The sequence below is a fragment of the Mauremys mutica genome, chromosome 7, assembly GCF_020497125.1.
Source record: "Mauremys mutica isolate MM-2020 ecotype Southern chromosome 7, ASM2049712v1, whole genome shotgun sequence".
NCBI classification, from domain to species: Eukaryota; Metazoa; Chordata; order Testudines; family Geoemydidae; genus Mauremys; species Mauremys mutica.
In genome coordinates this window covers 34,029,243-34,055,368 of record NC_059078.1, presented here as the reverse complement: position 1 = coordinate 34,055,368, position 26,126 = coordinate 34,029,243, and the positions used below count along the sequence as shown (strand labels likewise).

The 26,126-nt window shown below is 46.3% G+C and overlaps 1 protein-coding gene across 2 annotated transcripts in view; it reads right to left on the bottom strand.

Moving 5' to 3' along the window:
• PHF2 (PHD finger protein 2) overlaps positions 1-22,325 on the bottom strand; it is a 145,091-nt gene extending 122,766 nt beyond the window's left edge. The window contains exon 1 of one of the 2 annotated variants that reach the window (XM_045024624.1): positions 21,650-22,324. In XM_045024624.1, the coding sequence (XP_044880559.1) occupies positions 21,650-21,747 (98 nt within the window). In that variant the 5' untranslated portion in view covers positions 21,748-22,324. Of the gene's footprint in view, positions 1-21,649 lie in introns of both variants that reach the window. The other variant, XR_006581129.1, reaches the window with a different exon arrangement.
• Positions 22,326-26,126: the final 3,801 nt, after the last annotated feature.

Genomic DNA, 26,126 nt, shown 5'->3' with positions numbered 1-26,126 from the left:
ATCCGATTTCTGTACTCCACCTTGGCAAGTGGAGTGGCACTTAAATTGAGATCGCAATCCCAGGTTAAAGGTATTGTGGATGCAATTCAACATTATTGGCCTCCGGGAGCTATCCCAGAATGCTCCCTTGTGACCACTCTGGACAACACTCTCAACTCCGATGCACTAGCCAGGTGGGCAGGAAAATCCCCGGGAACTTTTGAATTTCATTTCCTGTTTGGTCACCATCAGCACAGGTGACCATCAGCACAGTCCACCATCACAGACGACCATGCAGAGTCCACCATCACAGGAGATCACGCAGTCCCAGATTCTCAGACGAGCTCCAGCATGGTCTGAATGGGACGTACTGGATCTCATTGCATGTTGGAAAGATGAGTCTGTTATGGCAGAACTACATTCTAAAAAAAGGAATGCAAATACGTACGCTAAAGTCTCCAGGGCCATGACGGAAAGAGGCTACTCCAAGGACACAGAGCAGTGTCGTACAAAAATCAAGAAGCTCAGGAAAGCGTACCAAAAAGCCAGGGAGACGAATGGGCACTCTGGGTCACAGCCTCATACATTCTGCTTCTACCGTGAGCTGCATGCAATTATAGGTGTGACGCCACCACCACCCCACCACTGTCCGTGGACACCTGCAAGGGGGGAGTTGCACAGAGCAAGGAGGAAGAGTCATTGGAGGACGAGGAGGAGGACAGTGCACAGGCAGCAAGTGGGGAATCCGTTTTCCCCCTTGCCAGGAACTATTCTTAACGCTGGAGTCAATAGCCTCCCCCCACTCCCAAGGCGGGCTCCCGAACCATGACCCTGGAGAAGGTACTTCTGTTGAGTGAGAGCCTGATCGGAGCCACGCGGTGGGGGGCAGGAGGGAAACCCAGCCACGCTGGGCTGTTCGTGTTTAGTTTAAAGGGCTCATCCCTGCTCAAAGCCTCATTGGAGCCACGCGGTAGGTGCGGGGGGGTGAGGGGTGGGGAGGTGTTGTGTGAAGCGATCATCCTAGACAGCCTGCAGGCCCTCCTTTTATATGGTAAACCCACCAGGCATTGCTTGCTGTGGGAAAGGGGGCCCAGCAGTTTGAAAGCATTGAAATGAATGTAGAAGAAGCAGAACTCCACATGCCCCTAGGCTGCCTGCAAGATGAATTCTGTTGCCCGGTGGTGTGTGGTGGCTTACTCACACCAAAGTGTCCCCTTTGTTCTCTGAAATGTATCTTTTAAAATACTACCTTTCCTTTTTCTCCTCCTGCAGGTGCAAATGTTTGAACGTGGCCCCTATCTACTCTGTCCCAGAGGCTGGTCCAAATTAGAAGGCGGAAAAAATGAACTCGGGATGACATATTCGCCGAGCTCATGCAGTCCTCCCGCACTGATAGGGCCCAGCTGAATGCATGGAGGCAAACAATTGCGGAGTCCCGTAAAGCATTACAGGAACACGAAGAGAGGAGGGAGGCGCGCGATGAGAGCAGGCAGGACGCTATGGTCAAGCTCATGGGGAAGCAAACTGACATGCTCTGCTGTCTGGTGGATCTAATGCGGGAGAGGCAGCAAGACCACAGACTGCCGCTGCAGCCCCTGTATAACCGCCCTCCCTCCTCCCCAAGTTCCATAGCCTCCTCACCCAGGTGCCCAAGAACACGAAGGGGGAGGCTACAGGGACCCACATACTCAACCCCAGAGGATCGCCCAAGCAGCAAAAAGCTGGCATATGCGAACTTTTTATTTGGTTTCTGGACTTGTCCTTCCCTCCTCCTCCACCCACCTAACCCAAAAAACCCCCTACCCCCAGTCTACCTTCAGATTTATCTCAATGTGTTGTGCAACAAATAATAAAGAACAGTTTTTAAACAATTTTGACTTTATTTCCTTTCATATATATAGGGGGCAGGCAACTTCAAGAGAAAAACACAACTGTCACACCATACCCTGGCCAGTCATGAAACTGGGTTTCAAAGCTTCTCTGATGTGCAACGCACCCTGCTGCGCTCTTCTAATCGCCCTGTTGTATGGCTGTGCGAAATTAGCAGCCAGGCGAGTTGCCTCAACCTCCCACCCCACCATAAATGTCTCCCCCTTACTCTCATAGATATTGTCAAGCACACAACAAGCAGCAATTACAATTGGAATATTGATTGTGCTGAGATCTAACCAAGTCAGTAAACTGCACCAGCGCGCTTTCAAACATCCAAAAGCACATTCTACCACCATTCTGCACTTGCTCAGCCTATAGTTGAACTGCTCCTTACTATTGTCCAGGGTGCCTGTGTACGGCTTCATGAGCCATGGCATTAAGGGGTAGGCTGGGTCCCCGAGGATAACTATAGGCATTTCAACATCCCCAACAGTAATTTTCTGATCTGGGAATTAAGTCCCTTCTTGCAGCTGTTCAAACAGACCAGAGTTCCTGAAGATGCGAGCGTCATGCACCTTTCCCGGCCATCCCACGTTGATGTCGGTGAAATATCGCTTGTGATCCACCAGTGCTTGCAGCACCATAGAAAAGTACCCCTTGCGGTTTGTGTACTGGCCGCCCCAGTGTGCCAGGGCCAAGATAGGGATATGCGTTCCGTCTATCACCCCGCCGCAGTTAGGGAACCCCAGCGCATTAAAGCCATCCACAGTGGTCTGCACATTTCCCAAAGTCACTACCCTTGATAGCAGCTGGTCAATGATTGCATTGGCTACTTGCAGCACAGCAGCCCCTACAGTAGATCTGCCCACTCCAAACTGATTCTCGACTGACCGGTAGCTGTCAGGCGTTGCAAGCGTCCACAGTGCTATGGCCACTCGCTTCTCAACTGTGAGAGCTGCTCTCATTTTAGTGTCTTTGCGCTTCAAGGCAGGGGACAGCAAGTCACAAAGTTCCATGAAAATGGCCCTAAGCATACAAAAGTTTCGCAGCCATTGGGAATCATCCCACACGTGCAACACTATGCGGTCCCATCAGCCTGTGCTTGTTTCCCAGGCCCAGAATCGGCGTTCCACGGCATGAACCAGGCCCAATGCCACCATGATCTCCCAATCACCACATGCCATGCTTCTAGGAATGTCTGTGTCCATGTCCTCATCAGTATAGTAATCACACTGTCGTCGCTGCCTCACACGGTTTTGCAGGTACTGCACATACTGCTGGATAATGCGCGAGGTACTTACAATGGTCAAAACTGCAGCGGAGATCTGAGCAGGCTCCATGATTGCCACGCTATGGTGCCTGCACGGGTAATCCTCGGAAAAGGGCGCGAAACGTAGGAGGCCTGTTCGGTTCAAGATGGCCGATAAAAGGCAGTAAATGGTTGTCTTCTGTAGCTTTCACGGAGTCGGGAAGCTCGCTAGAACTGCAAGAGCGGGAGAGAAGAGTTTGCAGCAGAAGCGAGAGCAGAGTTTGCAGCAGAAGCTGTGCGGCTCAGGTCACTATGCCTCAAAAATGGTGGGGAATTGTTGCTGTCTGTAGCTTCCACGGAAGCCCAGGACCGACAACATGGAAAAAGCGGCAGAAGCTGTGTGGCTCAGTTCACGATGGCTGAAAAACGGCGGGGAATTGTTGCCTTCTGTAGCTTGCATGCGAGCCCGGGACAGACAATATGGAAAAATTAGCTAGTGATGCAAGAGCGGGAGAGCACAGTTTGCGGCGGAAGCTGTGCTGCTCGGCTCATGGTAACCGAAAAAAGGCAGGAAATGGTTAGATAAAAGAGTAGATAGAAAGACAAGAGGACATGCGAGGTGGATTCATAGTACCAGGAGACAGGTGGTGCACCGTACTGCACCTTCTGCTGGCAGAATGGCGTCTGCTGTAGCTTTCACGGAGGGAGGAGCGAGTGACAGAACACACCCAGAAACACCCACGAGAATGTTTTTGCCCCATCATGCACTAGGAGCTTAACCCACAATTCCAATGGGCAGCGGCGACTGCGGGATAGCTTCCCACAGTGCACTGCTCCGACATTCGATGCTACCGTAGACGTGCCCTGAGTGTCTAAGTCAGGGGTCAGCAACCTTTCAGAAGTGGTGTGCCGAGTCTTCATTTATTCACTCTAATTTAAGGTTTCACATGCCAGTAATGCACTTTAATGTTTTTAGAAGGTCTCTTTCTATAAGTCTATAATATATAACTAAACTATTGTTGTATGTAAAGTCAATAAGGTTTTTAAAATGTTTAAGACGCTTCATTTAAAATTAAATTAAAATGCAGAGCTCCCTGGACCGGTGGCCAGGACTCACGCAGTGTGAGTGCCACTGAAAATCAGCTTTGCCATAGGTTGCCTACCCCAGTCTAGGTTTTGGGGGGCCTGTCTGAGACAGTGAAGAGCTACCACATTTACTTCAGCTAGGTCTCTTAGGCATTTCTTCAGCCCCTTGCAGTCAGGGCCAGCCCTAGATCAAATGGCACTCCAGGTGACGAATGCCTTCAGCGCCTCTCCCCCATTCATTAAACTTTTAATACCTTACAGCACCCCAAGCCCAGCACCCCCCAAGCCTGGAACTCCATGTGGTCACCTGGGTCGCCCACCCCTAAATCCGGCCCTGCACAGTCAACAGTACTGAAGACTGCTGAGAGATCAAATAGTGTAATCATGAAGGCTTGTTTGCTATCCAAGGCCAAGAGAAAATCACCCATCAGCAAACTGTGCCATATCCCTATCAGGGGCCTGACTCCAAAGGGTAGAGGATACCACCAAAGGTGAGAAACCATTGGAGTTTGGTCATCACCACTTTCTTAATGAGTTTGTCTGGTAAAAGGAGGTTGGAGACAAGGTGATGATGGGTGTTCAGTGTGGGTTACTTTGGAAGTGGCTGGACTACTGCATTCTTTATAGTGGTAGGCAAATTGCCTTCAAGAAAGACTGATTTTTATTTTTTAAATATGGAAATATACTGGAAGGGACCTTGAAAGGTCATTGAGTTCAATCCCCTACCTTCACAGCAGGACCCAGTACCTTCCCTAACAGATTTTGCCCCAGATCCCTAAATTGCCCCCTCAAGGACTGAACTCACGACCTTGGGTTTAGCCGGCCAATGCTCAAACCACTGAGCTATCCCTCCCCACAATGATGAGTTCACTTACAGTAGCCAGGTAAACTTTTTACATAGCCTGCTATTTTAACAGTATCATCATAGATACAGATATAGCAGCAATTGTGTTATAAACCCCACAGGTTAAACACATCGCTGGGATAATGTCACTGTTTTCCAGGATGAATTTAACTCTGTTTATGCAGGGACTTATTACTTGGCCTTTCCAAATCATACTGCATTGACACTTAGTGCATATATTCTCAGCCTAGGAATGCATTGTTAAAAAAGTGTTAACATGATTGATCTGTAATGGATTAGGCCTTGTCTACACTACAGGACTATTTCGAATCTACTTAATTCGAATTTGTGGATTCGACCTTATGAAGTCGAATTTGTGTATCCATACTAAATACACTAATTCGAACTTCTGAGTCCACATTCACGGGGCCGGCGTCGACTTTCGAAGCGGTGCACTGTGGGAAGCTATCCCACAGTTCCCGCAGTCCCCGCTGCCCATTGGAATGCTGGGATTTCCCCCCAATGCATGCTGGGGGAAAAAATGTGTCGAGGGTGGTTTTGGGTAACTGTCGTCATTGAACCGTCAATCACGCCCTCACTCCCTCCCTCCCTGAAAGCGCCTGCGGGCAATCTGTTCATGCACTTTTCTGGTCAGTGAAAGCGTGGACGCCACAGCACTGCAAGCATGGAGCCCGCTGCGATCCTCGCCGTTTTCTCCTCCTCGCACTTTATCGTCCACCTCTTCCACATTCAGCTGCTGAGAAATTGGGCTACTTTTCAATGGTTCTGCAAGCACTGGGGGACCATAGGGGATGTTTTACCAACATGAACGTCGGATGGCCGGGCAAGGTTCCTGATGCATGTGTTCTCAGGAACTGTGGGCTGCTCAGACGCCTGCTGGAAGGTAGTTTCTTCCCGTACCACGAAATAACTGTTGTGGATGTGCATTTGCCTATAGTGATCCTCGGTGACCCAGCCTGCCCGCTAATGCACTTGCTCATGAAGCCCTATACAGGCGACTGGGACAGCGACAAGGAACTCTTCAAATACCAGCGAGCAGCGAGCAGCGTGACCTGTGACTGTTCAGTTTCTTTACAGAGAAGCTGAACCTGCCCCTGTTTCTTTACCCAGTTACTGTTGACTCTCCTCTTCGGTTAAATACCCCGTTCTCCCCATTTCCTCCACTTCCAAGACACGTGTAAAAATAAAATACATGTCACACTGTTACTGAGGAGAGGTTTCTTTATTCATGACTTTTCGTTAAAGGGTCGAAACTGGAACGCAGACTGCGGTGGGTAGGGTGTGCGCTGATGTAAAGACCGCCTCTAAACTTAAGGAATGACAGGCTCCTGCTCCTACAGCGGTCCGCATTGCCGGACTGCTTGTTTCAACGGAGCCTGCCATCCCTCCTTTTTGGGATTCTGTGTGCGGGCGGCTATGTGGCCTTGTGGCGGAGGAGGACGGATACAGATTCCTCTGCTGCGTGACTCAGCGGTCCACAACAAGGACCGCTGTATAAGATCTGTACCCGACCTCCCCCGCTAAAAAGTCACATCCCCACCGCCCACACAGAACCTGGAAACCACCTCCCATACCGACCACGGTGCCTGCTGACTGCACTGTGTGTGTTACCCGCTGCTGATCCGGCCCCCGTGTCTGTACCCTGCGAAAGGTGCCTGTCCTATGCAATTAGCAACGCACTTCCCCACGCACCCCATTCAAACACAGTCTTCAGTGAGGAAACATGACGGAAACAGTACTTAACAGCAAAGTATTTTTATTACTTAAGTACACAGTTATGGGATGGGACTGGGATTGGGACTTGTTTGAGTCCGGAAGGGAAGGACTTATGCAAACGTAGGGTATGAGAGCTTTTGGTTACTTGAGCACTCTGCTGGGGTGCAGTGACAGTATTCACGGCCCAGGGCGGGCATCCTCCTGGTTATTTAGGGTGAGGGGGGTATGTGACTTTGTGGTGGGGGAGGGCGGTTGCAGAGATACTGCCGGGGGCTCTGTCCTGCAGCGGACCTGCAGAACATACACAAGTCGCCGGAGCGTGTCCGTTTGCTCCCTCAGTAGTACAAGCATTGCTTGAGTCGCCTGCTTGTGTTCCTCACGCCACCTCTCCTCCCATTCGCTGTGCTCCCTCCACTGCCTCTGCTGGTCCGCCTCGGCTAGGTAGCAGCCCACACATTCATCGAAAATCGTGTCCCTTGTCTTTTTCTTTCGCCGCCTAATCTTCGCCAGCCTCTGCGAGGTGGATGCTGTGGAAGGTCTGGAGACAGTGGAAGCTGTGAGATGGGAAACAGTTAGTTAATTCCTTGCAATGATACTTTTTTGCGAACAATTAACTGAGTCTAGGCTGTCTCTGTGAATTTTTTGTTGAGAACCCCTGTGCCTGCTGTTGCACAAATCATTTGCGCGGTGGATTCTGGGTAAATGTCGCCAGTCATTCCTTCCTCCGGGAAAGCAAGGGCAGACAATCATTTCGATCACGTTTTCCATGAAATGCCCTGGCACACGCCATAGCGTGGCAACAATGGACCCTATTTTGCCTTTTGTGTATGTCACCGTATGTGTACTGTATGCCGCTGATAGAGGCGGACCAGCAGCGCTACACAGCAGCATGCTTATGCTTTTGCATGACAGCAGCGATGGTTACCAGGCATACTGCACCGTCTACCATACCATGAACTGGTAAGAAGACGGTAATAAGATGGTCATGGTTACCTGTCCTTTTGCACTGCGCCATTTGGTGCTGTCATAAGTGCCCCTGGTCGATCAGCCAGGGGCACAAAAGCAAAATTTGGGAATGACTCCCCGAGTCAATCCCTCCTTTTTGGGTATCTAAAAATAGAATCAGTCCTGCCTAGATTATGTGCAAGTGTACTAGAGAACCACTGTATCATACAACCAGAGACCACAGCTGCTCTCTGTCCAATCCTGCATAAATTTTGAGCTGAACGCTATTCACAGGGTGTGCTCCTGAAACAACCCCAGCTGTTCATTCCGTTCTTCCCCCAGCCTTCCTGGGTTCCAGTACCATTGTCCCCCCACTTGTGTGATGAAGTAATATAGAATGCATATAGACACAGGTAGTCGTTTGTGAGAAATGAGTGGAAGGAAGCCTCCAGCTGCAATGATAGTCCAGAGATGACATTAAGGGGTGTGGAGGAGGGAGCCACTCATCCCTCTGCTAGTCCAGGGGCAATTGAATCTTTTCTTTACAATGAAGGGTGGGGGCTGATGGATCTCAGCCCCCTGTTGCAATGATGAGGACGGTTACCAGCCATACTGCACCATCTACCATGAAAAATTAGCAACAGGCGGCCTTGACCGACCGTCCCAAGCAAGTTGGTACGGTTGTCATGGTTACCAGCCCTTTTGCACTGCCCCATGTGCCAATAGGCTGATGATGAGGATGGATTTCCATCCTTTTGTACCATCAGCCATCCATAGCGTGGGGGGAGCAAGGATGTTGGTGTTGAGTGCTGCACCATCGCGTCTATCTGCAGCATTCAGTACAGATACGGTGACATGTAAAAGAGTCAACAGAGGATTGTTTTCCCTTTAACTTCTGGGGGTCGGGGGGGTGCGTAAATTGCCGAGCTATGCCCCGTCCCACCGCGGACACTGTGTTTGACCCTAGAAGCATTTGGAGATCAGCCAAGAATGCAAATGCTTTTCGGAGACAGCAGGAACTGTGGGATACCTTGCGTCCTCGTTCCCCCCTCCCTCCATGAGCGTCCATTTGATTCTTTGGCTTTCCGTTACGCTCGTCACGCAGCTGCGTGCTGAGTCTGTGCTATGCCGTCTGTCCGTTTATTTATTAAAAATACTTTGGACCAGGCGTAACGTAACATTTCTTCCCCTACTTAGATGCAGGAGTCTCTGAGCGAGATCACCGTGAGGACAGGCACTGAAGGAGATAGAGAGCGCATGCTGCGTGAAAGCTAGCACGAACCACGGACCTATGCAGCCGTGCTCTGGGAGGCAGTGCTCCCTGAATACCGCATGAAAGCCTCGCGCGGAAAAGTGTGCTATCACGGAGCACCCAATAAGGCAGCTCTCCCCAGGAACCTCCTGCTGATGCTTATCGATTAACGGCAGGAGAGCTTCGTGGCGTTCTCCCAGGAGGATTTCTGTTCTATCACCATATATACAGAGACCTCCTTTTCACACACTTCAGATTCCTGTTATATTAAGAATAAAAGTTAACATGGTTAAAGCACTTACCGACTGCTCCTACCCCTGATTCAGGATCCGGGTTCCTGGCCGGGGAGGGTTGGTAGGGGATCTCCGTGAGGGTGATGAAGAGATCCTGGCTGTCGGGGAAACCAGCGTTGTAAGCGCTGTCGCCTGCCTCGTCCTCCACAAACCCTTCCTCATCTTCCCCGTCCGTGAACATCGTCGAGGAACTGTCCGTCGACACTGTCCCATCATCAGAGTCCATGGTCACTGGTGGGGCAGTGGTGGCAGGCTCCGTAGCGTCCGTTGGCCGCTTTGATTTTTTGGTAGCCTTGTCTGGGGTCCTTGATTTTCACGCGGCGCTGCGTTGCATGACGGCTGTATCCTCTGTCTGGATCATGGCTTTGGAGACCTTCTCGTAGGTCTTTGCATTCCGTTCGTTGGAGAGCAGCTCCGAAAGCACAGACTCCTCGCCCCACACACCGATCAGATCCAAGAGTTCCCGGTCAGTCTATGCCGGGTCCCTCTTTCTATTCAGAGATTACATGAACTCCTCTGCTGGAGAGCTCTGCATTGCTGCCGGTGCTGCGGAGCTCGCCCCGATGTGCAACCAGAACGTCAGATTCAAACCGCCCAGACAGGAAAATGAATTCAAATTTTCGCGGGTCATTTCCTGTGTGGCTGGGCAGAGAATCCAAGCTCGGGCTGCTGTCCAGAGCGTCAACAGAGTGGTGCAGTGTGGGATAGCTCCCGGAGCTACTAAGTTCGATTTCCATCCACACCTAGCCTAATTCGAACTAGCCATGTCGAATTTAGCGTTACTCCACCTGCCGGGGTGGAGTACCAAATTCGAACTAAAGAGCCCTCTAGTTCGAATTAAATGGCTTCCTGGTGTGGACGGTTGAGCGGTTAGTTCGAATTAACGCTGCTAAATTCGAATTAAAGTCCTAGTGTAGACCAGGCCTTAGGGCTAGTCTACACTTACCGCGCGGGTCGACGCGGTGAGTTCGACTTTCCGGAGTTCGAACTATCGCGTCTGATCTAGACGCGATAGTTCGAACTCCGGAAGCGCTAGTTCGAACTCCGGTACTCCACCTCGGCAGCTGGAGTTAGCAGAGTCGACCTTGGAGCCGCGGAGTTCGGTTCCGCGGCGTCTGGACGGGTACGTAGTTCGAACTAGGGTAGTTCGAATTCAGCTACGCTATTCACGTAGCTGAATTTGCGTACCCTAGTTCGACCCCCATTCTTAGTGTAGACCTGCCCTCAGATTGTAAGATATCTACCTCACTTTCTGCACCTTTAACAGTTACATCTTTACAAATAAAAATTTTGAAGTCATTTAAATAAACTAATAAATCTCTTTTTTGTGCCCTGAAAACAGAGAAGAGTCAGAGATTGCATGAAGTCTACTAGGGACCTAGCTACTGCCAATCTGTTTTAAGGGTGTGCCTACACTTTGAGCTAGGGGTGTGAGTCCCAGTTCAAAGAGACATACTCATGCTAGCTCTCACTAAACTAGTGTGCTAAAAACAGAATGCAGCTGCAGCAGTGTGACAGGTAGCACCCAGATTACATGCTGAAGGTCTCAGATAACACTGCCATAGTCACATTCTATTTTTAGCACGCTAGCTCAATGAGAGCTAGCCCGAGTCTGATTCGAGATGGGAATCACACCTCCAGCTCCAAGTGTAGACATACCCTGTGTGGAAGGTACTCAGATACTATGGAGATGAACAGCAATATGAAAATAACATACCTAACACAGATGATACACTTCTACCATTTTCAAATACTAACTTAGAAATAACTGAGTTGTTTAAATTGAGAGAGGAGATACTTTATATGTAAAACAGTGAGATCTAAGAATTTTTAAAACATGCACATTGTGTTCCATGCCACAGATTAGATGCATAAAATGGCTACTGTGAAAAATCTGGTCAATTTAAACAAAATTTAGGATACGTACATTGCAGCGAAGTCTCTGGAGTCATAACAATGCATAATTATACCAGATTTTTTAATACCACTCAACCATGTTTATCTAAATGTAGAGAGTAGATGCAAAACATTTTGAATAAACTCAGTTTCTGATTAACAGGAAAGGAAGTTATTATATCAGGGAAAGTGATTGTCCTTTGGCTGACTGGTAGTTCTGTTAACTGGGATTATCAGAGTATTACACGACTAGTACAATTTTATATTTGCTGAGATTTCACACAGAATTTGAATGTCATTTTAAAGTGTAATATAATTTTGCTAATAAAAGTTCCAGCAAAAAGATCATTCACTTTTAAAACAGAAATGCATGCAGTAATCATGCAAGGCACAAAGATTAACAGCACTGGAGAATGAAGGTGCCCATGCCCAGAACATTGGCAGGCAGCAAAGACAGATAGTGAACCTTTTCCAGTTTCCCCACTGACCCCCTTCTACATCTGGTATCCTGATAGAGGGAGTGCCATTACGGGTAAAATAATAGATCATTCTCCATTGCTCATCCAAATCTTGACCTCTCCAGTGGGGCTTTCAAAATGTTGCCAACAGATATGGGGTGAAATCCTGACTCTAATGACGTAAATGGCAAAATACTCATTGACTTCAATGGGGTCAGAATTTTGCCCAGGGTGGTTTTTATGATGTGTTTCCTATTTATCTATCTATCACCTAGGTCAAAAATGGAGCCCACCAACTCATTTCACAAAGATCACTGAACAGTCATGACGTGGTAATAACATCGGCCCTCTGCCAACTTTAACTAGACCCAAACCAACAACCTGGTGGTAAAAGGCGCTACACACTCATCGCCAATCTCCCAAGCCATCTAGCCCCCTACGTAAAAACTGGAATAATCATGAGAACCGTGGAAGAACCAGAATAGTTCCATTAAAATTACACAGGTTCAAACAGATCAACAAATGGTGACAATGTTAATGGAAGAGTCTGCCTATTAGTGAGAGAAGGAATAGGTTGAGGGAGCTGTTAAAAATAAAGGGAAATCATTTTTGAAGTGTTACAATAATCTTGACAAAGTTTCTCTGTCCAGCAACAATTTTTCCTCATATATGGTTAAATTGTTTTAACTGGTTTTGCAGAAATATTAAAAAAAATATCTATTCTCCCCCACCACAGACATATTCAGGTTACAAAGAACAGTGGTCAGCTAACCTATCTCCTCCTTGCTCACTGACAGAATTTATTTCCCTTTACTAACCATACCTGGAAAATGATGCTGTTTGAACCCTTCTGGCTAAAAACTGCCAGATGCTTAAGGGTCCAATCTTGCACTCACTGAAGTTAACAGACATTTTGTCCTTGAATTGGGCCCCAAATGTGGTTCAGCAACAGGTTTTTGGTTCATGGTGAGCACTGGAGCCTTTTGCTAGATTTTTTTTTAATTAAACCTGAATTGTGTCCAATATTTATAACATTATTATAATTTCTGTTGTAAAATCCTTTTATCTTTAAAGGACTTTCACACATACTAGAAGTTCAACTGGACAAGTCTATTACTTGCTGTCAGATGCTAGTATCTCAGAAACACACTTGCAGGTCTGTTCCTATCATATACGTGTCTACAGTTACTATCCTTTAGATTCATATTTTCTAAAATATCCACTAATTTGGGGTTCTTGACTTTTGGGCTCCCAAGCTGAGAGATTACAGGCTGCCTTTGAGAGAGCTGTTAAGCATTCATTATACTATTTGCTATGAATAAAAATTGGGTACTCAGCACTCTGAAAATAAAGCTCAAACTGTCTCATGATGGACCCTTTTGCAAATTTGGGCCATTATGTATTCTAACAAACAGGTTTAAATACAAGACTTTATACTTCCAATCCCACACCTATCAATAAGGACCACTCTTTTTCACCATGCTATAGTGCCTGAGCCTCAATCACCCAGGCACTGAAAAGCTGTGAGCTTTCTAATCAATAGTCATACTGAGTCCTACAACAAAGCACTGTTCAGGAGTGAAAAGCCCACTCAGCTCAAAAGTCAGCATTATAGCACTGGATATCATGCTAACAGGCACCAAATACTAGTTTGATACCTGGGCAGTGTTCCAAATGGGAACAGAAAACCTAAAGATAAAAGAACTGACTATTCTGAGGAAGCTAATCCACTTTCTCCTTGCATGCATATCTGAACATGGAGCCCATACTTTAGAAATAAAGTGCTGTGTAACTACTGAAGTGCTTTGCCTGGGGTTGTCAGTATTAGAATTCTGGCACCTCAGAGTTAAGGTCGACTTGCAGTTCCCATTGTAAACTTTTTATTTTTAGGGCTGAGTAATTCAACCTTTTTCCATTCACACCAAGTTTTTGGCCCTTTGGCAATTTTTTTCTAGAAAATAAAACAGGATGCATTATTAATAATTTGACAATCCACAGTGTATATGGAGAATATACACTGTTTTTATTAATAAATGGATTCAAAGTAGTCTTGATATTATGACTGACATCACAAGGTCTCTGGAGATACTGGAGCATCAATCGGAAGTATCCTACAGCATGTTAAGTTGTTATAGTTTCCACTGTAAATCTCTTTCCATAGTTACATATCTCAAAACAAGCAAAATGGTGAAACAATTACCTCTGAGTCATTCTACGGGATCAAGAACTCAACACTGATGGGCTTCACAATATTGTTTTCCTTTACCTGCTGGCCAGAGTTCATTTGCAGCTGAAAACTATGTTTTGATAATTAGCATGGGAGCTTAATTCTGAATCCCATATTTATGAAGGAAGGCTAAGTGTAGAGTTCCTGATCCGATTAGAAAATGTGATCTCCTCTTAAAAGACTGCAACAAAGGGAAGTACAGAGACACCAAATGGATTTGAATTTTAAGTGGCAATTTAAATTCTTTAAACTCTTTTAAACTTACAGAATAATGTAAAGGCCTTGGATACCTAATGTGACACCAATTTTTAAAAAGGGCTACAGAGGTGATCCCGGCAATTACAGGCCGCCTGACTTCAGTACCAGGCATACTGCTTGAAACTATAGTAAAGAACAAAATTGTCAGTCACATAGATGAACATAATTTGTTGGGGAAGAGTCAACATGGTTTTTGTAAAGGGAAATCATACCTCACCAATCTACTAGAATTCTATGAGGGGGTCAACAGGCCATGTGGACTAGGGGGATCCAGTGGATATAGTGTACAGTAACTCCTTGCTTCACGTTGTAGTTATGTTCCTGAAAAATGCTATTTTAAGCAAAATGATGTTAATCCAATTTCCACATAAGAATCAATGTAAATGGGGGGGTTAGGTTCCAGGGAATTTTTTTCCGCCAGACAAAAGAATATATATATATATATATATATATATATATATATATATATATATATATATATATATATGTGTGTGTGTGTGTGTGTGTGTATACACACACACACACGTATACACAGTATAAGTTTTAAACAAACACTTTAATACTGTACACAGCAATGATGATTGTGAAGCTTGGTTGAGGTGGTGAAGTCAGAGGATGGAAGAGGGTTGGATATTTCCCAGGGAATGCCTTACTGCTAAATGATGAATGAGCACTCAGCTGAGCCCTAAAGGGTTAATACATTGTTGTTAATGTAGCCTCACACTCTACAACGCAGCACAAATGGAGGGAGGGGAGGCAGCATGACAGAAAGAGAGAGACACACCCTGTGTGTGAGAGAGGCGCGCATTGCCCCTTTAAGTACACTGACCCCACTCTAAGTACACTGCCTTTTTAAGTAGATCAGCAAGTTGAAACAGCAGCTGCTGCCAGCAAGCTCCCTCCATCCTGAGCCCTGCTGCAACCCCCTACCCTGGCTCTGTGGAAATGGGGTAAAGGAGCAGGGGACAGGAGCAGGGGGAAGGGGACACCCTGACATTAGCACCCCTCTTTCCCCCCTGCACAGCAAGCAGGAGGCTCCCGGGAGCAGCTACAAGGCAGAAGGGAGGAGCAGCACATGGCAGTTGGGGGAGGAACAGCTGTACTGCACAGCCATTGATAGCCTGCTGGGCGGCTGCTGCACAGAGAACTTAGGAAAGCAGGGCACTGATAGGGGGGCTGTCGGTCCACCCTGGTTCCAAGCCCCAACCAGCTAGCTCCAATGGGCTGCTCTTCCTGCAAGCAGTGGACAAAGCAGGTGGCTGCTAAACAATGTTATAAGGGAGCATTGCAACTTTAAACAAGCATGTTCTCTAATTGATCAGCAACGTAACAACAAAACAATGTTAACCGGGACAACTTTAAGTGAGGAGTTACTGTACTTAGATTTTCAGAAAGCCTTTGACAAGGTCCCTCACCAAAGGCTCTTAAGCAAAGTAAGCTGTCATGGGATAAGGGGGAAGATCCTCACATGGATTGGCAACTGGTTAAAAGACAGGAAACAAAAGGTAGGAATAAATGGTCAGTTTTCAGAATGTAGAGAGGTAAATAGTGGTGTCCCCCAGGGGTATGTACTGGGACCAATCCTATTCAACATATTCATAAATGATCTGGAAAAAGGGGTGCTGGCTGGTGAGTCTTGCCCACATGCTCAGGGTTTAACTGATCGCCATATTTGGGGTCTGGAAGGAATTTTCCTCCAAGAAAGATTGGCAGAGGCCCTGGAGGTTTTTCGCCTTCCTCTGCAGCATGGGGCACGGGTCACTTGCTGGAGGATTCTCTGCACCTTGAGGTCTTTAAACCATGATTTGAGGACTTCAATAACTCAGACATAGGTTAGGGGTTTGTTAGAGGAGTGGGTGGGTGAGATTCTGTGGCCTGCATTGTGCAGGAGGTCAGACTAGATGACCATAATGGTCCCTTCTGACCTTAAGTCTATGAATCTATGAATAAACAGTGAGGTGGCAAAATTTGAAGATGGCACAAAACTACTCAAGATAGTTAAGTCCCAGGCAGACTGTGAAGAGCTACAAAAGGATCTCTCAAAACTGGGTGACTGGGCAACAAAACGGCAGATGAAATTCACTGCTGATAAATGCAAAGTGATGCACATTGGAAAACATAATCCCAACTATACATATAAAATGATGGGGTCTAAATTAGCTGTTGCCACTCAGAAAGAGATCTTGGAGTCATTGTGGATAGTTCTCTGAAAACATCCACTCAATGTGCAACAGCAGTCAAAAAAGCGAACAGAATGTTGGGAATCATTAAGAAAGGGATAGATAAGACAGAAAATAGCATATTGCTTGAGTCTATATAAATCCATGGAACGCCCACATCTTGAATACTGCGTGCAGATGTGGCTGCCCCATCTCAAAAAAGATATATTGGAATTGGAAAAGGTTCAGAAAAGGGCAACAAAAATTATTAGGGGTATGGAATGGCTTCTGTATGAGCAGAGATTAATAAGACTGGGACTTTTCAGCTTGGAAAAGAGACGGCTAAGGGGGGATATGATTGAGGTCTCTAAAATCATGACTGGTGTGGAGAGTGTTATTTGCTCCTCATAACACAAGAACTAGGGGTCACCAAATGAAAATAATAGGCAACAGGTTTAAAACAAACAAATGAAACATTTCTTCACACAATGCACAGTCAACCTGTGGAACTCTTTTTGCCAGAGGATATTGTGAAGGCCAAGACTATAACAGGGTTCAAAAAAAAGAACTAGATAAATTCATAGACAATAGGTCCATCAATGGCTATTAGCCAGGATAAGCAGGGATAGCGTCCCTAGCCTCTGTTTGCCAGAAGCTGGGAATGGACACCAGGGGATGGATCACTTGGATGATTACCTGTTCTGTTCCTTCCCTCTGGGGCACCCAGCATTGGGCACTGTCGAAAGACAGGATACTGGGCTAGATGGACCTTGGGTCTGACCCAGTATGGCCGTTCTTATGTTCTTATGTTGTTCCTGATCCTACTCCCATTGAAATAAATGGTGAAACAAACATTGACTTCAATGGAAGGAGGCTTAAAATGTGGTTGTATATTAGTTTCAAACACTGCTGCACCAGGTTTCAAACAAACAAGTTAGTTTTTTTTAAAAGCAGACAATTCCCACTAAGGGCTTGTCTACATGGGGGAAATGACTGGAATAACTACTCTGGAATAGCTCTGCATGTGAATACTCTGTTCCAAAATAATTAGTGTGCTTTGTGGAACAGTTTATTCCACAACAGCTATTCAAGTAAGTTTCCCTGTATAGCCCAGCCCTTAGTGTGGATTATTCCTTTAGGGTACTCTGAAACACCTAAAATCTTTATGATGTAAAATTAAACAACTAAACATATGCAACATTTTTTTCATATTTTTAATTCCTCATACTAAATGAAACACTGTTTGTGCAGTGTAAATCTGCAAAACACACTGACACTTGATAATATTGAGGGAAACTAGTCAGTAAGATTCAAAACAGGATTTATATTTATACAAACAGGAGTTGAATCTATAGTTATAATCTTCCATTGTATGGTACTGCAAACCAAAGTGCATTATGAGGGGTTTATACCTTAATCCAAGCAACCAGAATTGGCCACTGTCAGACATAAGATACTAGGCTAGGTTAGGAGTGTGGTGTGAAATAACCCATGAAATATCTCTATTAAGATGTGGTGCACGCTATGAAAAAGTTTGGAAAGCCCCATCACAGAGGAATCAGGAAAACACCTGAGCCATTTCCACAAAAACAAAATAGGGATTATGGAATTTTTAAGAAATCCCACAGCCTATCACGGTACTTGAAGAAATCAATGAAGTTCTCACCCTTCAAAGATTACTAATTTTGATGAGTTTCTTTGTACATTGATTAGTTTGAATATTAAGACAATGTATTAATTCAGAAATAAAATGAACTTTTTTGTGACTATCATAAGTGCACAGAATGTGTGACATGAGTTTAAGATTTTTATGTATATTTTATTGAAACAAATTACATTATTTTAAAAATAATAGTTTTCGGTGGTAATGTAAAATACACACACACACACACACACACACACGCAAGATTGAGGTTTCTAGGAGACACCCATGATTTTTTTTAAACTAAACCACTGGGTATATTTTATTTGTTGAAAAAAAAACAGGAGTACTTGTGGCACCTTAAAGACTAACAAATTTATTGTAGCATGAGCTTTCGTGAGCTAAAGCTCACTTCTTCGGATCCGAAGAAGTGAGCTTTAGCTCACGAAAGCTCATGCTACAATAAATTTGTTAGTCTTTAAGGTGCCACAAGTACTCCTGTTTTTTTTGCGGATACAGACTAACACGGCTGCTACTCTGAAACCTTTATTTGTTGACTATCTCTTTTTGCTTGCATTACGGAAAAAAAACAAATAGGAGCTCCGAATGGCCTTTCTCTTCTTATGTGTCTCTTCTTCAAAGTAAATACTAAGTCTTTTTACTTTCTCCTTATGTGGAACCCCCATCACAACCCCTAGTTATTTTTAGACTCCATCTCTGAACCTTTATGTTTGCCACTATTTCTATTTAAAATCATTAAAACTGAACACAGTTCACAAGGTGAAGATACACCACCCGTTTGCTATTACGTTCTTTCCCTTCTAATACTGCACAGAACATCCTATTTCACTATCACTGAGCTTTGTCTTCATTGAGCTGTCCACAGTCATGCAGAGATCATTTTCCTGAGCATTTTCCTTCAAAACCCATCAGTGTATACAAGTATCTTAACTAGTCCCTTCTTACTTGCTTGTCTATGTTGACTTTACTCTGCCACCATTCGGTCTTAAAACCTTGAGGTTTTAGGTCCTACTTGAGTTCTCACAATCCTCTTTAGTCTTAGCTGTTTAATTTTTATCACCTCTCTTCCAAATTCTTAACAAACATGAGATACTGCACACCACTATGGAAATTTGTCTAGTACATAACCCTAGAGCACCCCACTATTAACATTTTCACCTATAAGAACTGGCCATTAATTCACACACTTTGCTTCACATTTCTGAACCACTTTTGAAATCCATGATGAGACGTTACCTTTCCCCCCACGGTTAACAAGTTTCTATAATAGCTTCTTGCAAGGAAGTTTATCAAATTCCTTTTGAAATACCTCTATAAACTATCTCCAGCTCAGTCTCCATTAGCTTGTTTAGGGCCTGTTCCAGTACCCAGTGACAGCGAAAACAGGCCCTTAGCCTGCTCCAACCAATCTGCTTTATCTGGTATTCTGTGAGAACTCTTCAAAAGAGTGAACAGGAGAGAGTCGCAAGTTACCCTTACAGAATACCTATCACACTTCATGCACTCAGTGTAGGAGCTTAACACAATCTTTAAATTATTTTCCTATTATTTTTCCTGGCCTATCTGGCCAATAGTTTTTAACTAAGCTACTTTGTTCTTGAATTCTTTGAGAACTAAGAGATATATTACATCTTTGGCCCTGGTGATTTACTCTATTTTAATTTCACTTCTTTTTTGATACTTCGATCGCTCACAGTATCTGACCTTTACTACTTGTTAAGAATTGCTTTTTATGTCCACCTTTCCATCCTGAGGGACTAGCAGTCACACTGACTCTCCCAAGTGCTTCCAACAGTCCTCTAGATAAATTTAGAAGAATATCTTCTTATTTTATATACTTCTAGCTACTTACTCCCCCAGTTTCCTCTGGGGTTTTCAAATAACCACTGAAGATGTTTTCCATTCTATTAGTATCATTTGAGTCCTTTTAATCCTAAACCTCTGGTACCTTGCTGTTCATCCCCCCTCTTTGTTTCCCTTGATTTTAATTTCTGTTGATCTGGAGTACCCCAATCTTGTATGACTCTAAGAAGTTTGTTTTTAAACAACCTTCAAGAGGACTCTCTGAATTTTAATCCCCTTAACTTTCTTTTCAAGCTATTTTTAACTAACTTCCCCATTCCTAACAAGAAAAAGAAACATGTTCTTGAAGTTCAGTTTCACAGTATTTGTTCCCCTGATTAACACTCCCTCCCCAGAAGAGCTCTGTTTAAGCTCTAAAGCTTGTCTCTCTCACCACCAGAAATTGGTCCAATATTGTCACTTACATAAAACCTCAACCATACTTTCTATACCATGGTTTAGTAGGAAATAAATAAAAAGATAAGCCTTTCCCTTTGTCTGCTCCTGAACAAACTCTCCCAAACATCATTCCCCCCGCCCCTCCTCCCACAAAAGTTGTGGAGATATAAAGTTCAGTCAATTTATATCCGACTAGCTGTAAATCACCTGGGGGCTCTGTTTTGCTCTGGCAATCCCTGTGGTCCCAGAAACTTACTCTTGTGACACCAAGATCATAGCAATGCTGTTGACTCAGCGATAATGCAATGTGGTGGTTACATGACAAAGGGGCAAAGCAACGTATTCCGGACCCACGCTCCCCCAGCAGCGATACAATGAGCGAGGGCAAGGGCGGCGGCGCCCGTTCTGCGGAGTGTCAATTGACCCCAGGGTTAAACGATTGCAATGGGTTAGTGTTGTTGTTAAATTGTTAGCACGCTGCTAATTGTCAGTGGGCTCCGAAGTCCCCCCCTTTGCTCCAGGCACCGCTTGAAACCCAGGGGTGACAGTGACAGGGGGCTGCTCTGGGGTGTGGGGGTCAGTCGCAGGGCGCTGCTATGAGGTGGGGGGTCGGTCACGGGGGGTCTCACCCCGCCCGGCCCTAGGCACACGGAGGGACCCGCGCGGAGGGACCCTGCCCTGCCCTGCCAGGGGCGGGCTCTCGGCTAGCGGGGTCTTCCCCCTCCCGTGCCGGGCATCAAGCGCGCCCGAGGCTCCCACCGCAGCGGCCGGGGGCTCCCAGCCCGGCCCCCACCCGCCTCTCCGGCTCTTGCTCGCAGCCCGCCCTGCCGCGGCGGGGCCCGCGCTCGCCTGTCTCCGCGCCGCTTCCCCCGCCCATGTGCCGCCGCGGGCCCTGCCCGGCGCTCGGCTCAGGCTGCTCCGGCCATTGTGCCCCTGTCACACGGGAGCCGACCCGCCCGCGCGCCGCAGCGGAGCCCGGCCCGGCCCGGCGGCCGCCGCCTCCCCGGGACACGCTCCCGCGAGCCCGGCCACCGCACACTCTGTGTCCGCTTCCGCAGCCCCCCGGCCCCGGGTGGCAACCACCCAGCCCCGCCGCGCAGCCGCTTCCCCCCGGCGCTACGAGCCCACCCGGCAGCGGTGCAATGGTCCGGAAAGCAGGCGCGAGCCAGAGCCGCCACCCCCCCCCCCGGACAATAGCCCCCCATGAGTCGGGGGGGGGGAGGCATTGTGCAGAGAACCGAACATTTACAAAACAAAACCCTAAAAAAAAAAAAAAAAGCCCCAGCAGCCAGGGCCGGGGGCAGCGAGGCTCCTCCTCCTCCTCTCCAAAAAGGCCTGTTGGAAAACTGCACACAGCAGCAGCGGCGGCGGCAGCTCCGCCGCCTGCTTCCCTCTGCCCCGGAGAGACGAGGCGGCCAAGGGCGAGAAGGGGCGATCGCAGCCCGAGCGGGGTGCGGGGGGGGACGCCAGGCCCGAGCCCTTTGTGTTACCTGCCGTGGAACCAGTCCTTGCAGGCATCGCACTCGATCATGAAGCGGGTTACGTCGTAGGGCAGCCTGCAGATGCAATAGACGGGCACCGTCGCCATGTTAGCTGAGCTCCCTTCAAAACAACACTGGACTCCCAGGCAAGCGAGCAGGGCTGGCGGCGGCTCCTGCCGCTAGGTAGCTGGCGGCTTCTCCTTCCAAAACGCAAGCAAAAAAATTGCAATGTCGAGAGACGGAGCGGGAAGGGGGGGAAAGAGGGGGGAGAAGGGTGAAAAAAAAATCAGATAATGCAATTACAGCTCCTCAAGGGCGAGCTCGCAATGTCAGAAAAATAATAAAGAGCTTCCCAAACTTTGGCTGCATGGCTCCTCTCTGGCTCTGCGAGCTCCAGGCGAACTGGGGCTTTTTTTGTGTGTGTTGTTGTTGGTAAATGATTATTATCCAAAATGTTTGGCGAAATGCATTCTATTGCGTGCCCCCTGGTGACAGTACAGTACCGCGGCTTTTCATAAACACTCCGAAATGTAGCCCTTTCCTTCTAATGTCCTTACGTCAGCTTGCAACATTGTAATATTTCCTCCGATGGGGCTGGGGAGGGAGGCTGCAGAAGGGGAGGCGAATCTGAAAACTCAGAGCTTGGCACCGGGCAAAATATTAGCCGGGGGGGGGGAGGGCTGAGAGGGGAGGTAACCCACCTTGCTGAGAAAAACAAGCAGGGCTGGGTGTAAAAACGGGGACGAGTAAAAGGAGGGAGATTTAAAAGAAATAAACGACGAGTGGAGATGGGCTGCGCTGAATGCCAAGATCTCGTAATCGTTCCGCACTGCAAGGAGAGACTTTTAAAAACTGGCCTTAAAAACAAAAATCAGGCTCCAGATTCGAGGGGGACAGAGTCCCCCCCCCCCCACACACACACACCTGCAAATCGAGTGACACCTGGCAACAGGACCGAATAAAGGGGGGGGGGGGGTAAATGAACCTAACTGTTAATATAACAAGTCAGAGCGCGGGAATGTCCAAAAAGGGACCTGAAAGTAGGGCAGCGACTCTGCTTTTAAAGGGACATAAATAGGGGCTTTAAAAAAAGTTATTTCGTTCTATGCTGCACACAGCGCAGGGGCGGCCAAGGGGCTGTGCTCCCTGCAGAGATGGGAACCGGGAGTGAATTCAAACAAGGAACTCACACCACCAGCTCTAGATCCCATTGGGAAAGGATTCTGCACCAGGGAGGCGTCCGAGAGAGCAGCCTTCCCAACGCTGAGAAGGGGGGGGCGGTTTACAGGAAAACGCCTCTGAAGACACACTACAGCTTCCAGCCAACACTTTTTGGAACAGGCTTGTTCTGTTCTGCGTGTTTGCGGTGCCCATCGCCGACAGCGCGTTGAAGGGAAATAAAGCTTTCCGCGCGGACCAGCTGGTCCCTTGCGTTCTGTGGCGCTTCTTTTCCGCGATCCTGTTTGCAAACGAGAAACATAAAACATGTCCCCTACGATAAGTTTCTATTTGCACCGGATGTGACACTTGCACCGCGTTGTTCCCAATACGCCTTGTCCATTGAATTCCAGCGGCCGGTTCAAACTTTTGTAAAATGGCACTTGTCCCGTTTTTCTCATGCTGATTCCCAACTTTAGTCATTTGATTGATTCAAATGGTCATAAACCTTCCCCCGGACCTATTAACATATTCTCCAGCACGCTCAAAAGCAGGAGTTTGTAAAGTACACTTACAGCTGTTGCCAAACTTGCTATACATGATGTGTGTGTGTGTGTGTACACACCCATATATACACATCATTTTAAGTAGACCATGTATAATATAGGTGTATATGCAAACGCCCATAAACATAATTAAGTACAGCATGTAGCGCTAAACCCCAAAACTTTATTTTGATGATAACCAACTCTATATCCAAAGGAGAGATGGTTAAACTTTAAAGTAACATGATTTTAACCCAATGCTGGAATTGCACTGTAATGCCTAAAGAAACAAAAGCTTTATAGAATTATTAGCAGGGGTCTAAGCAAGGTGTGGGAGGGATGCATGAAAGACCTATGTATTTTGAAGGGAAAACTTGTATTTGATGGAGATATTCTGCAATATTAAATTTCCTTAAAAGCCACATAAGTCTACCTAAGTCAGTCCATCCACCCTTAAATTAGAAATGGAGTGACTAGGTCTGTAACCCTTAAAAGATTAAAACAAATGGATTGGCTCTATGAAGTGCCAAATCAGAGCCGTAGGATATTGGGTACAGGTTGCTAAAGGCAGCCCAGGAGTACAATACTATACAGCCCAAAACTGCAATCATCCTCCACAAAAAGAAGAGTGAGTAACAGCAGAAGTGTAAGAGGATCCTCAGCTTGAACGGATACTTCTCTCTGAAAGGTGAAGACCTCTCTTCCAGCAGCGGGAGTCTGCCAAGCTGGTAAAGAGGCAAGGATCATGGTAGCTTGTGTAATGGACAAGAGAGGGGCTTGGGGGAGTGGGTTGTAGCCTTCCTCCGGCTTCACTTTGGAGTGCAGTAACTAACTTTAAAGCATTCACTAAGAAAGAGGCTTAAATTAGTTATTTACTTGGCACACTGAATAAATTGATATGGGATTAATTGTAGGGGATTTAGTGCTTTGAACGGTGCTCAGTTGACAATCTTCTATTTATCTCAGACCAAGGAGGAGCTATGTACATTTTCTTGCTCTGCTCCATCAATGTGCCTCCATCCTGATGTGGAGGCGTCACCTTTTGGCACGCGAGGGAGATTCTCATTTCCATATAGGCTTAGTTCTAGGTCTCTCCACTGAGATTACCAACAAGGTTAACAGTTGTACCAGTGGGAACTGTCCACCAAGACTGGTGGGAGACTGACAAGTCATTTTATAGAGGCCTCTGACTGAGACAGCAGTGTTAGAAGTGAAAGTCTCTATCCCATAATCAATATCCTGAGCCATCCACTTCCCCTGGGATTGTTTGGTAGTAGATGACCTTGCAAATGATTGTTAAATATTTTATGATGGCTTTCCTTTATAAACAGTGTAGGGTTTCAAATTTTCCCCATAAGACTGGGGTCAAAGTATTGCACAGTATTGTATGCACATCACAAACTCAGATTACTAACAATGCAGCTTACCAGGGTTAGTAACGATGCAGTCTGCCAGGGTTAGTAATATAGGCCTGCATTTTCCAAAGTGGATAGTGACTTTGGGACCCTCCAATTTTTTGGGTGCCAACTTGAGTCACGTTGAAGACAGTGCCGAGCACCTGCTCTCTAAGGCACAGGTCCCTTTTAGGATATCTCAAGATGGGCACCCAAAATCACTAGTCACTTTTGAAAATTAAAAGGAGACAAAACCTATGGTGCCCCAGTCAGAAAAACAGGAGACCAGGTCTAGGAGAGTAAAGCAGCAGAGGAAAAGGTGTAGCAAAGCATTCAGCAATCTTGCCAAAATGTAATACAGGGGAATTCCCTCCACCACAAACTAGTGGGGCGACAGTGAATCTTAGTAAGGAAAGGGCGGGGGGGGGGGGGAATTGAAGCAAGTGATCTCACCTGGCTTTGGTCTTGAGATGAAATGTGTATGCAGAGACAGCACTGCAAGGTGCCATTTTGTTTTCCTTTGAACATGGAAACTGAATTTTTTAGTGCCTTTCCAAAACAAAGTTTTCAATGTGCTGAAAAGCAGAGTAACAAAATCTGACTGTGATCATTACAGGATAGGTAGAGACTAGTGTGAAATGCAGGTATCTGATCACATGCCAAGCAATAGTCCTCTTATTCTATGGGCCAGAGCCTACTGCCATTGATGGCAATTTCCTATTGATTTTCATGGGAGTAGGACTTAGCCCAAAAAAGTTTAAGGAGGCCAAAGAGTCCACCCCTACTGGGAGTCAAGTGGGTAGCTCTAGCACTTTAGCTAGGGGCCCTGTAGGGGTGAAATGGAGCAGCACTCTCACAATCCCAGAGAAGCTGGATGTTTCCATTAACCTGGTTTCATGTAAATGAAGTCAACATTTAAACTGGAGTCTGTAGGCTTTAGAGTTTGACATGAATGGAGCAGTTCACATCTGTGAGAACTATCACTCAAGCCTGCTTGCAGAGTCAAGATGACAGCACTACAGACATTTATCCGGACAATCTGGGGCAAGAAAGTTAATTGTTTTTAAAATAAAACAATATATTTCCTTTTTAAATGAGATCATATTTAGCCCTCGTCTAATCTGGTATATATCAGGAGTTTAACCAGTATCTGATTAAAAGACAACTCTGTTCCAGTTTAATATCATCACAAAGGACCCAATGAATAATGTCACCATGTGTATTGTTAAATTTGAATTTGCTCCAGGAATGTGGAGTCTATTACTCTCTCTGTGTACTCATTTCAGAACATAGATAAAAAGAAAAGCTCAGCTGTTTGATGTAACCATGGGGATTACGTCAGTTAATTATTTCACTAGTGCTCAATATCTAGGCTTTAGATTTTAGCAA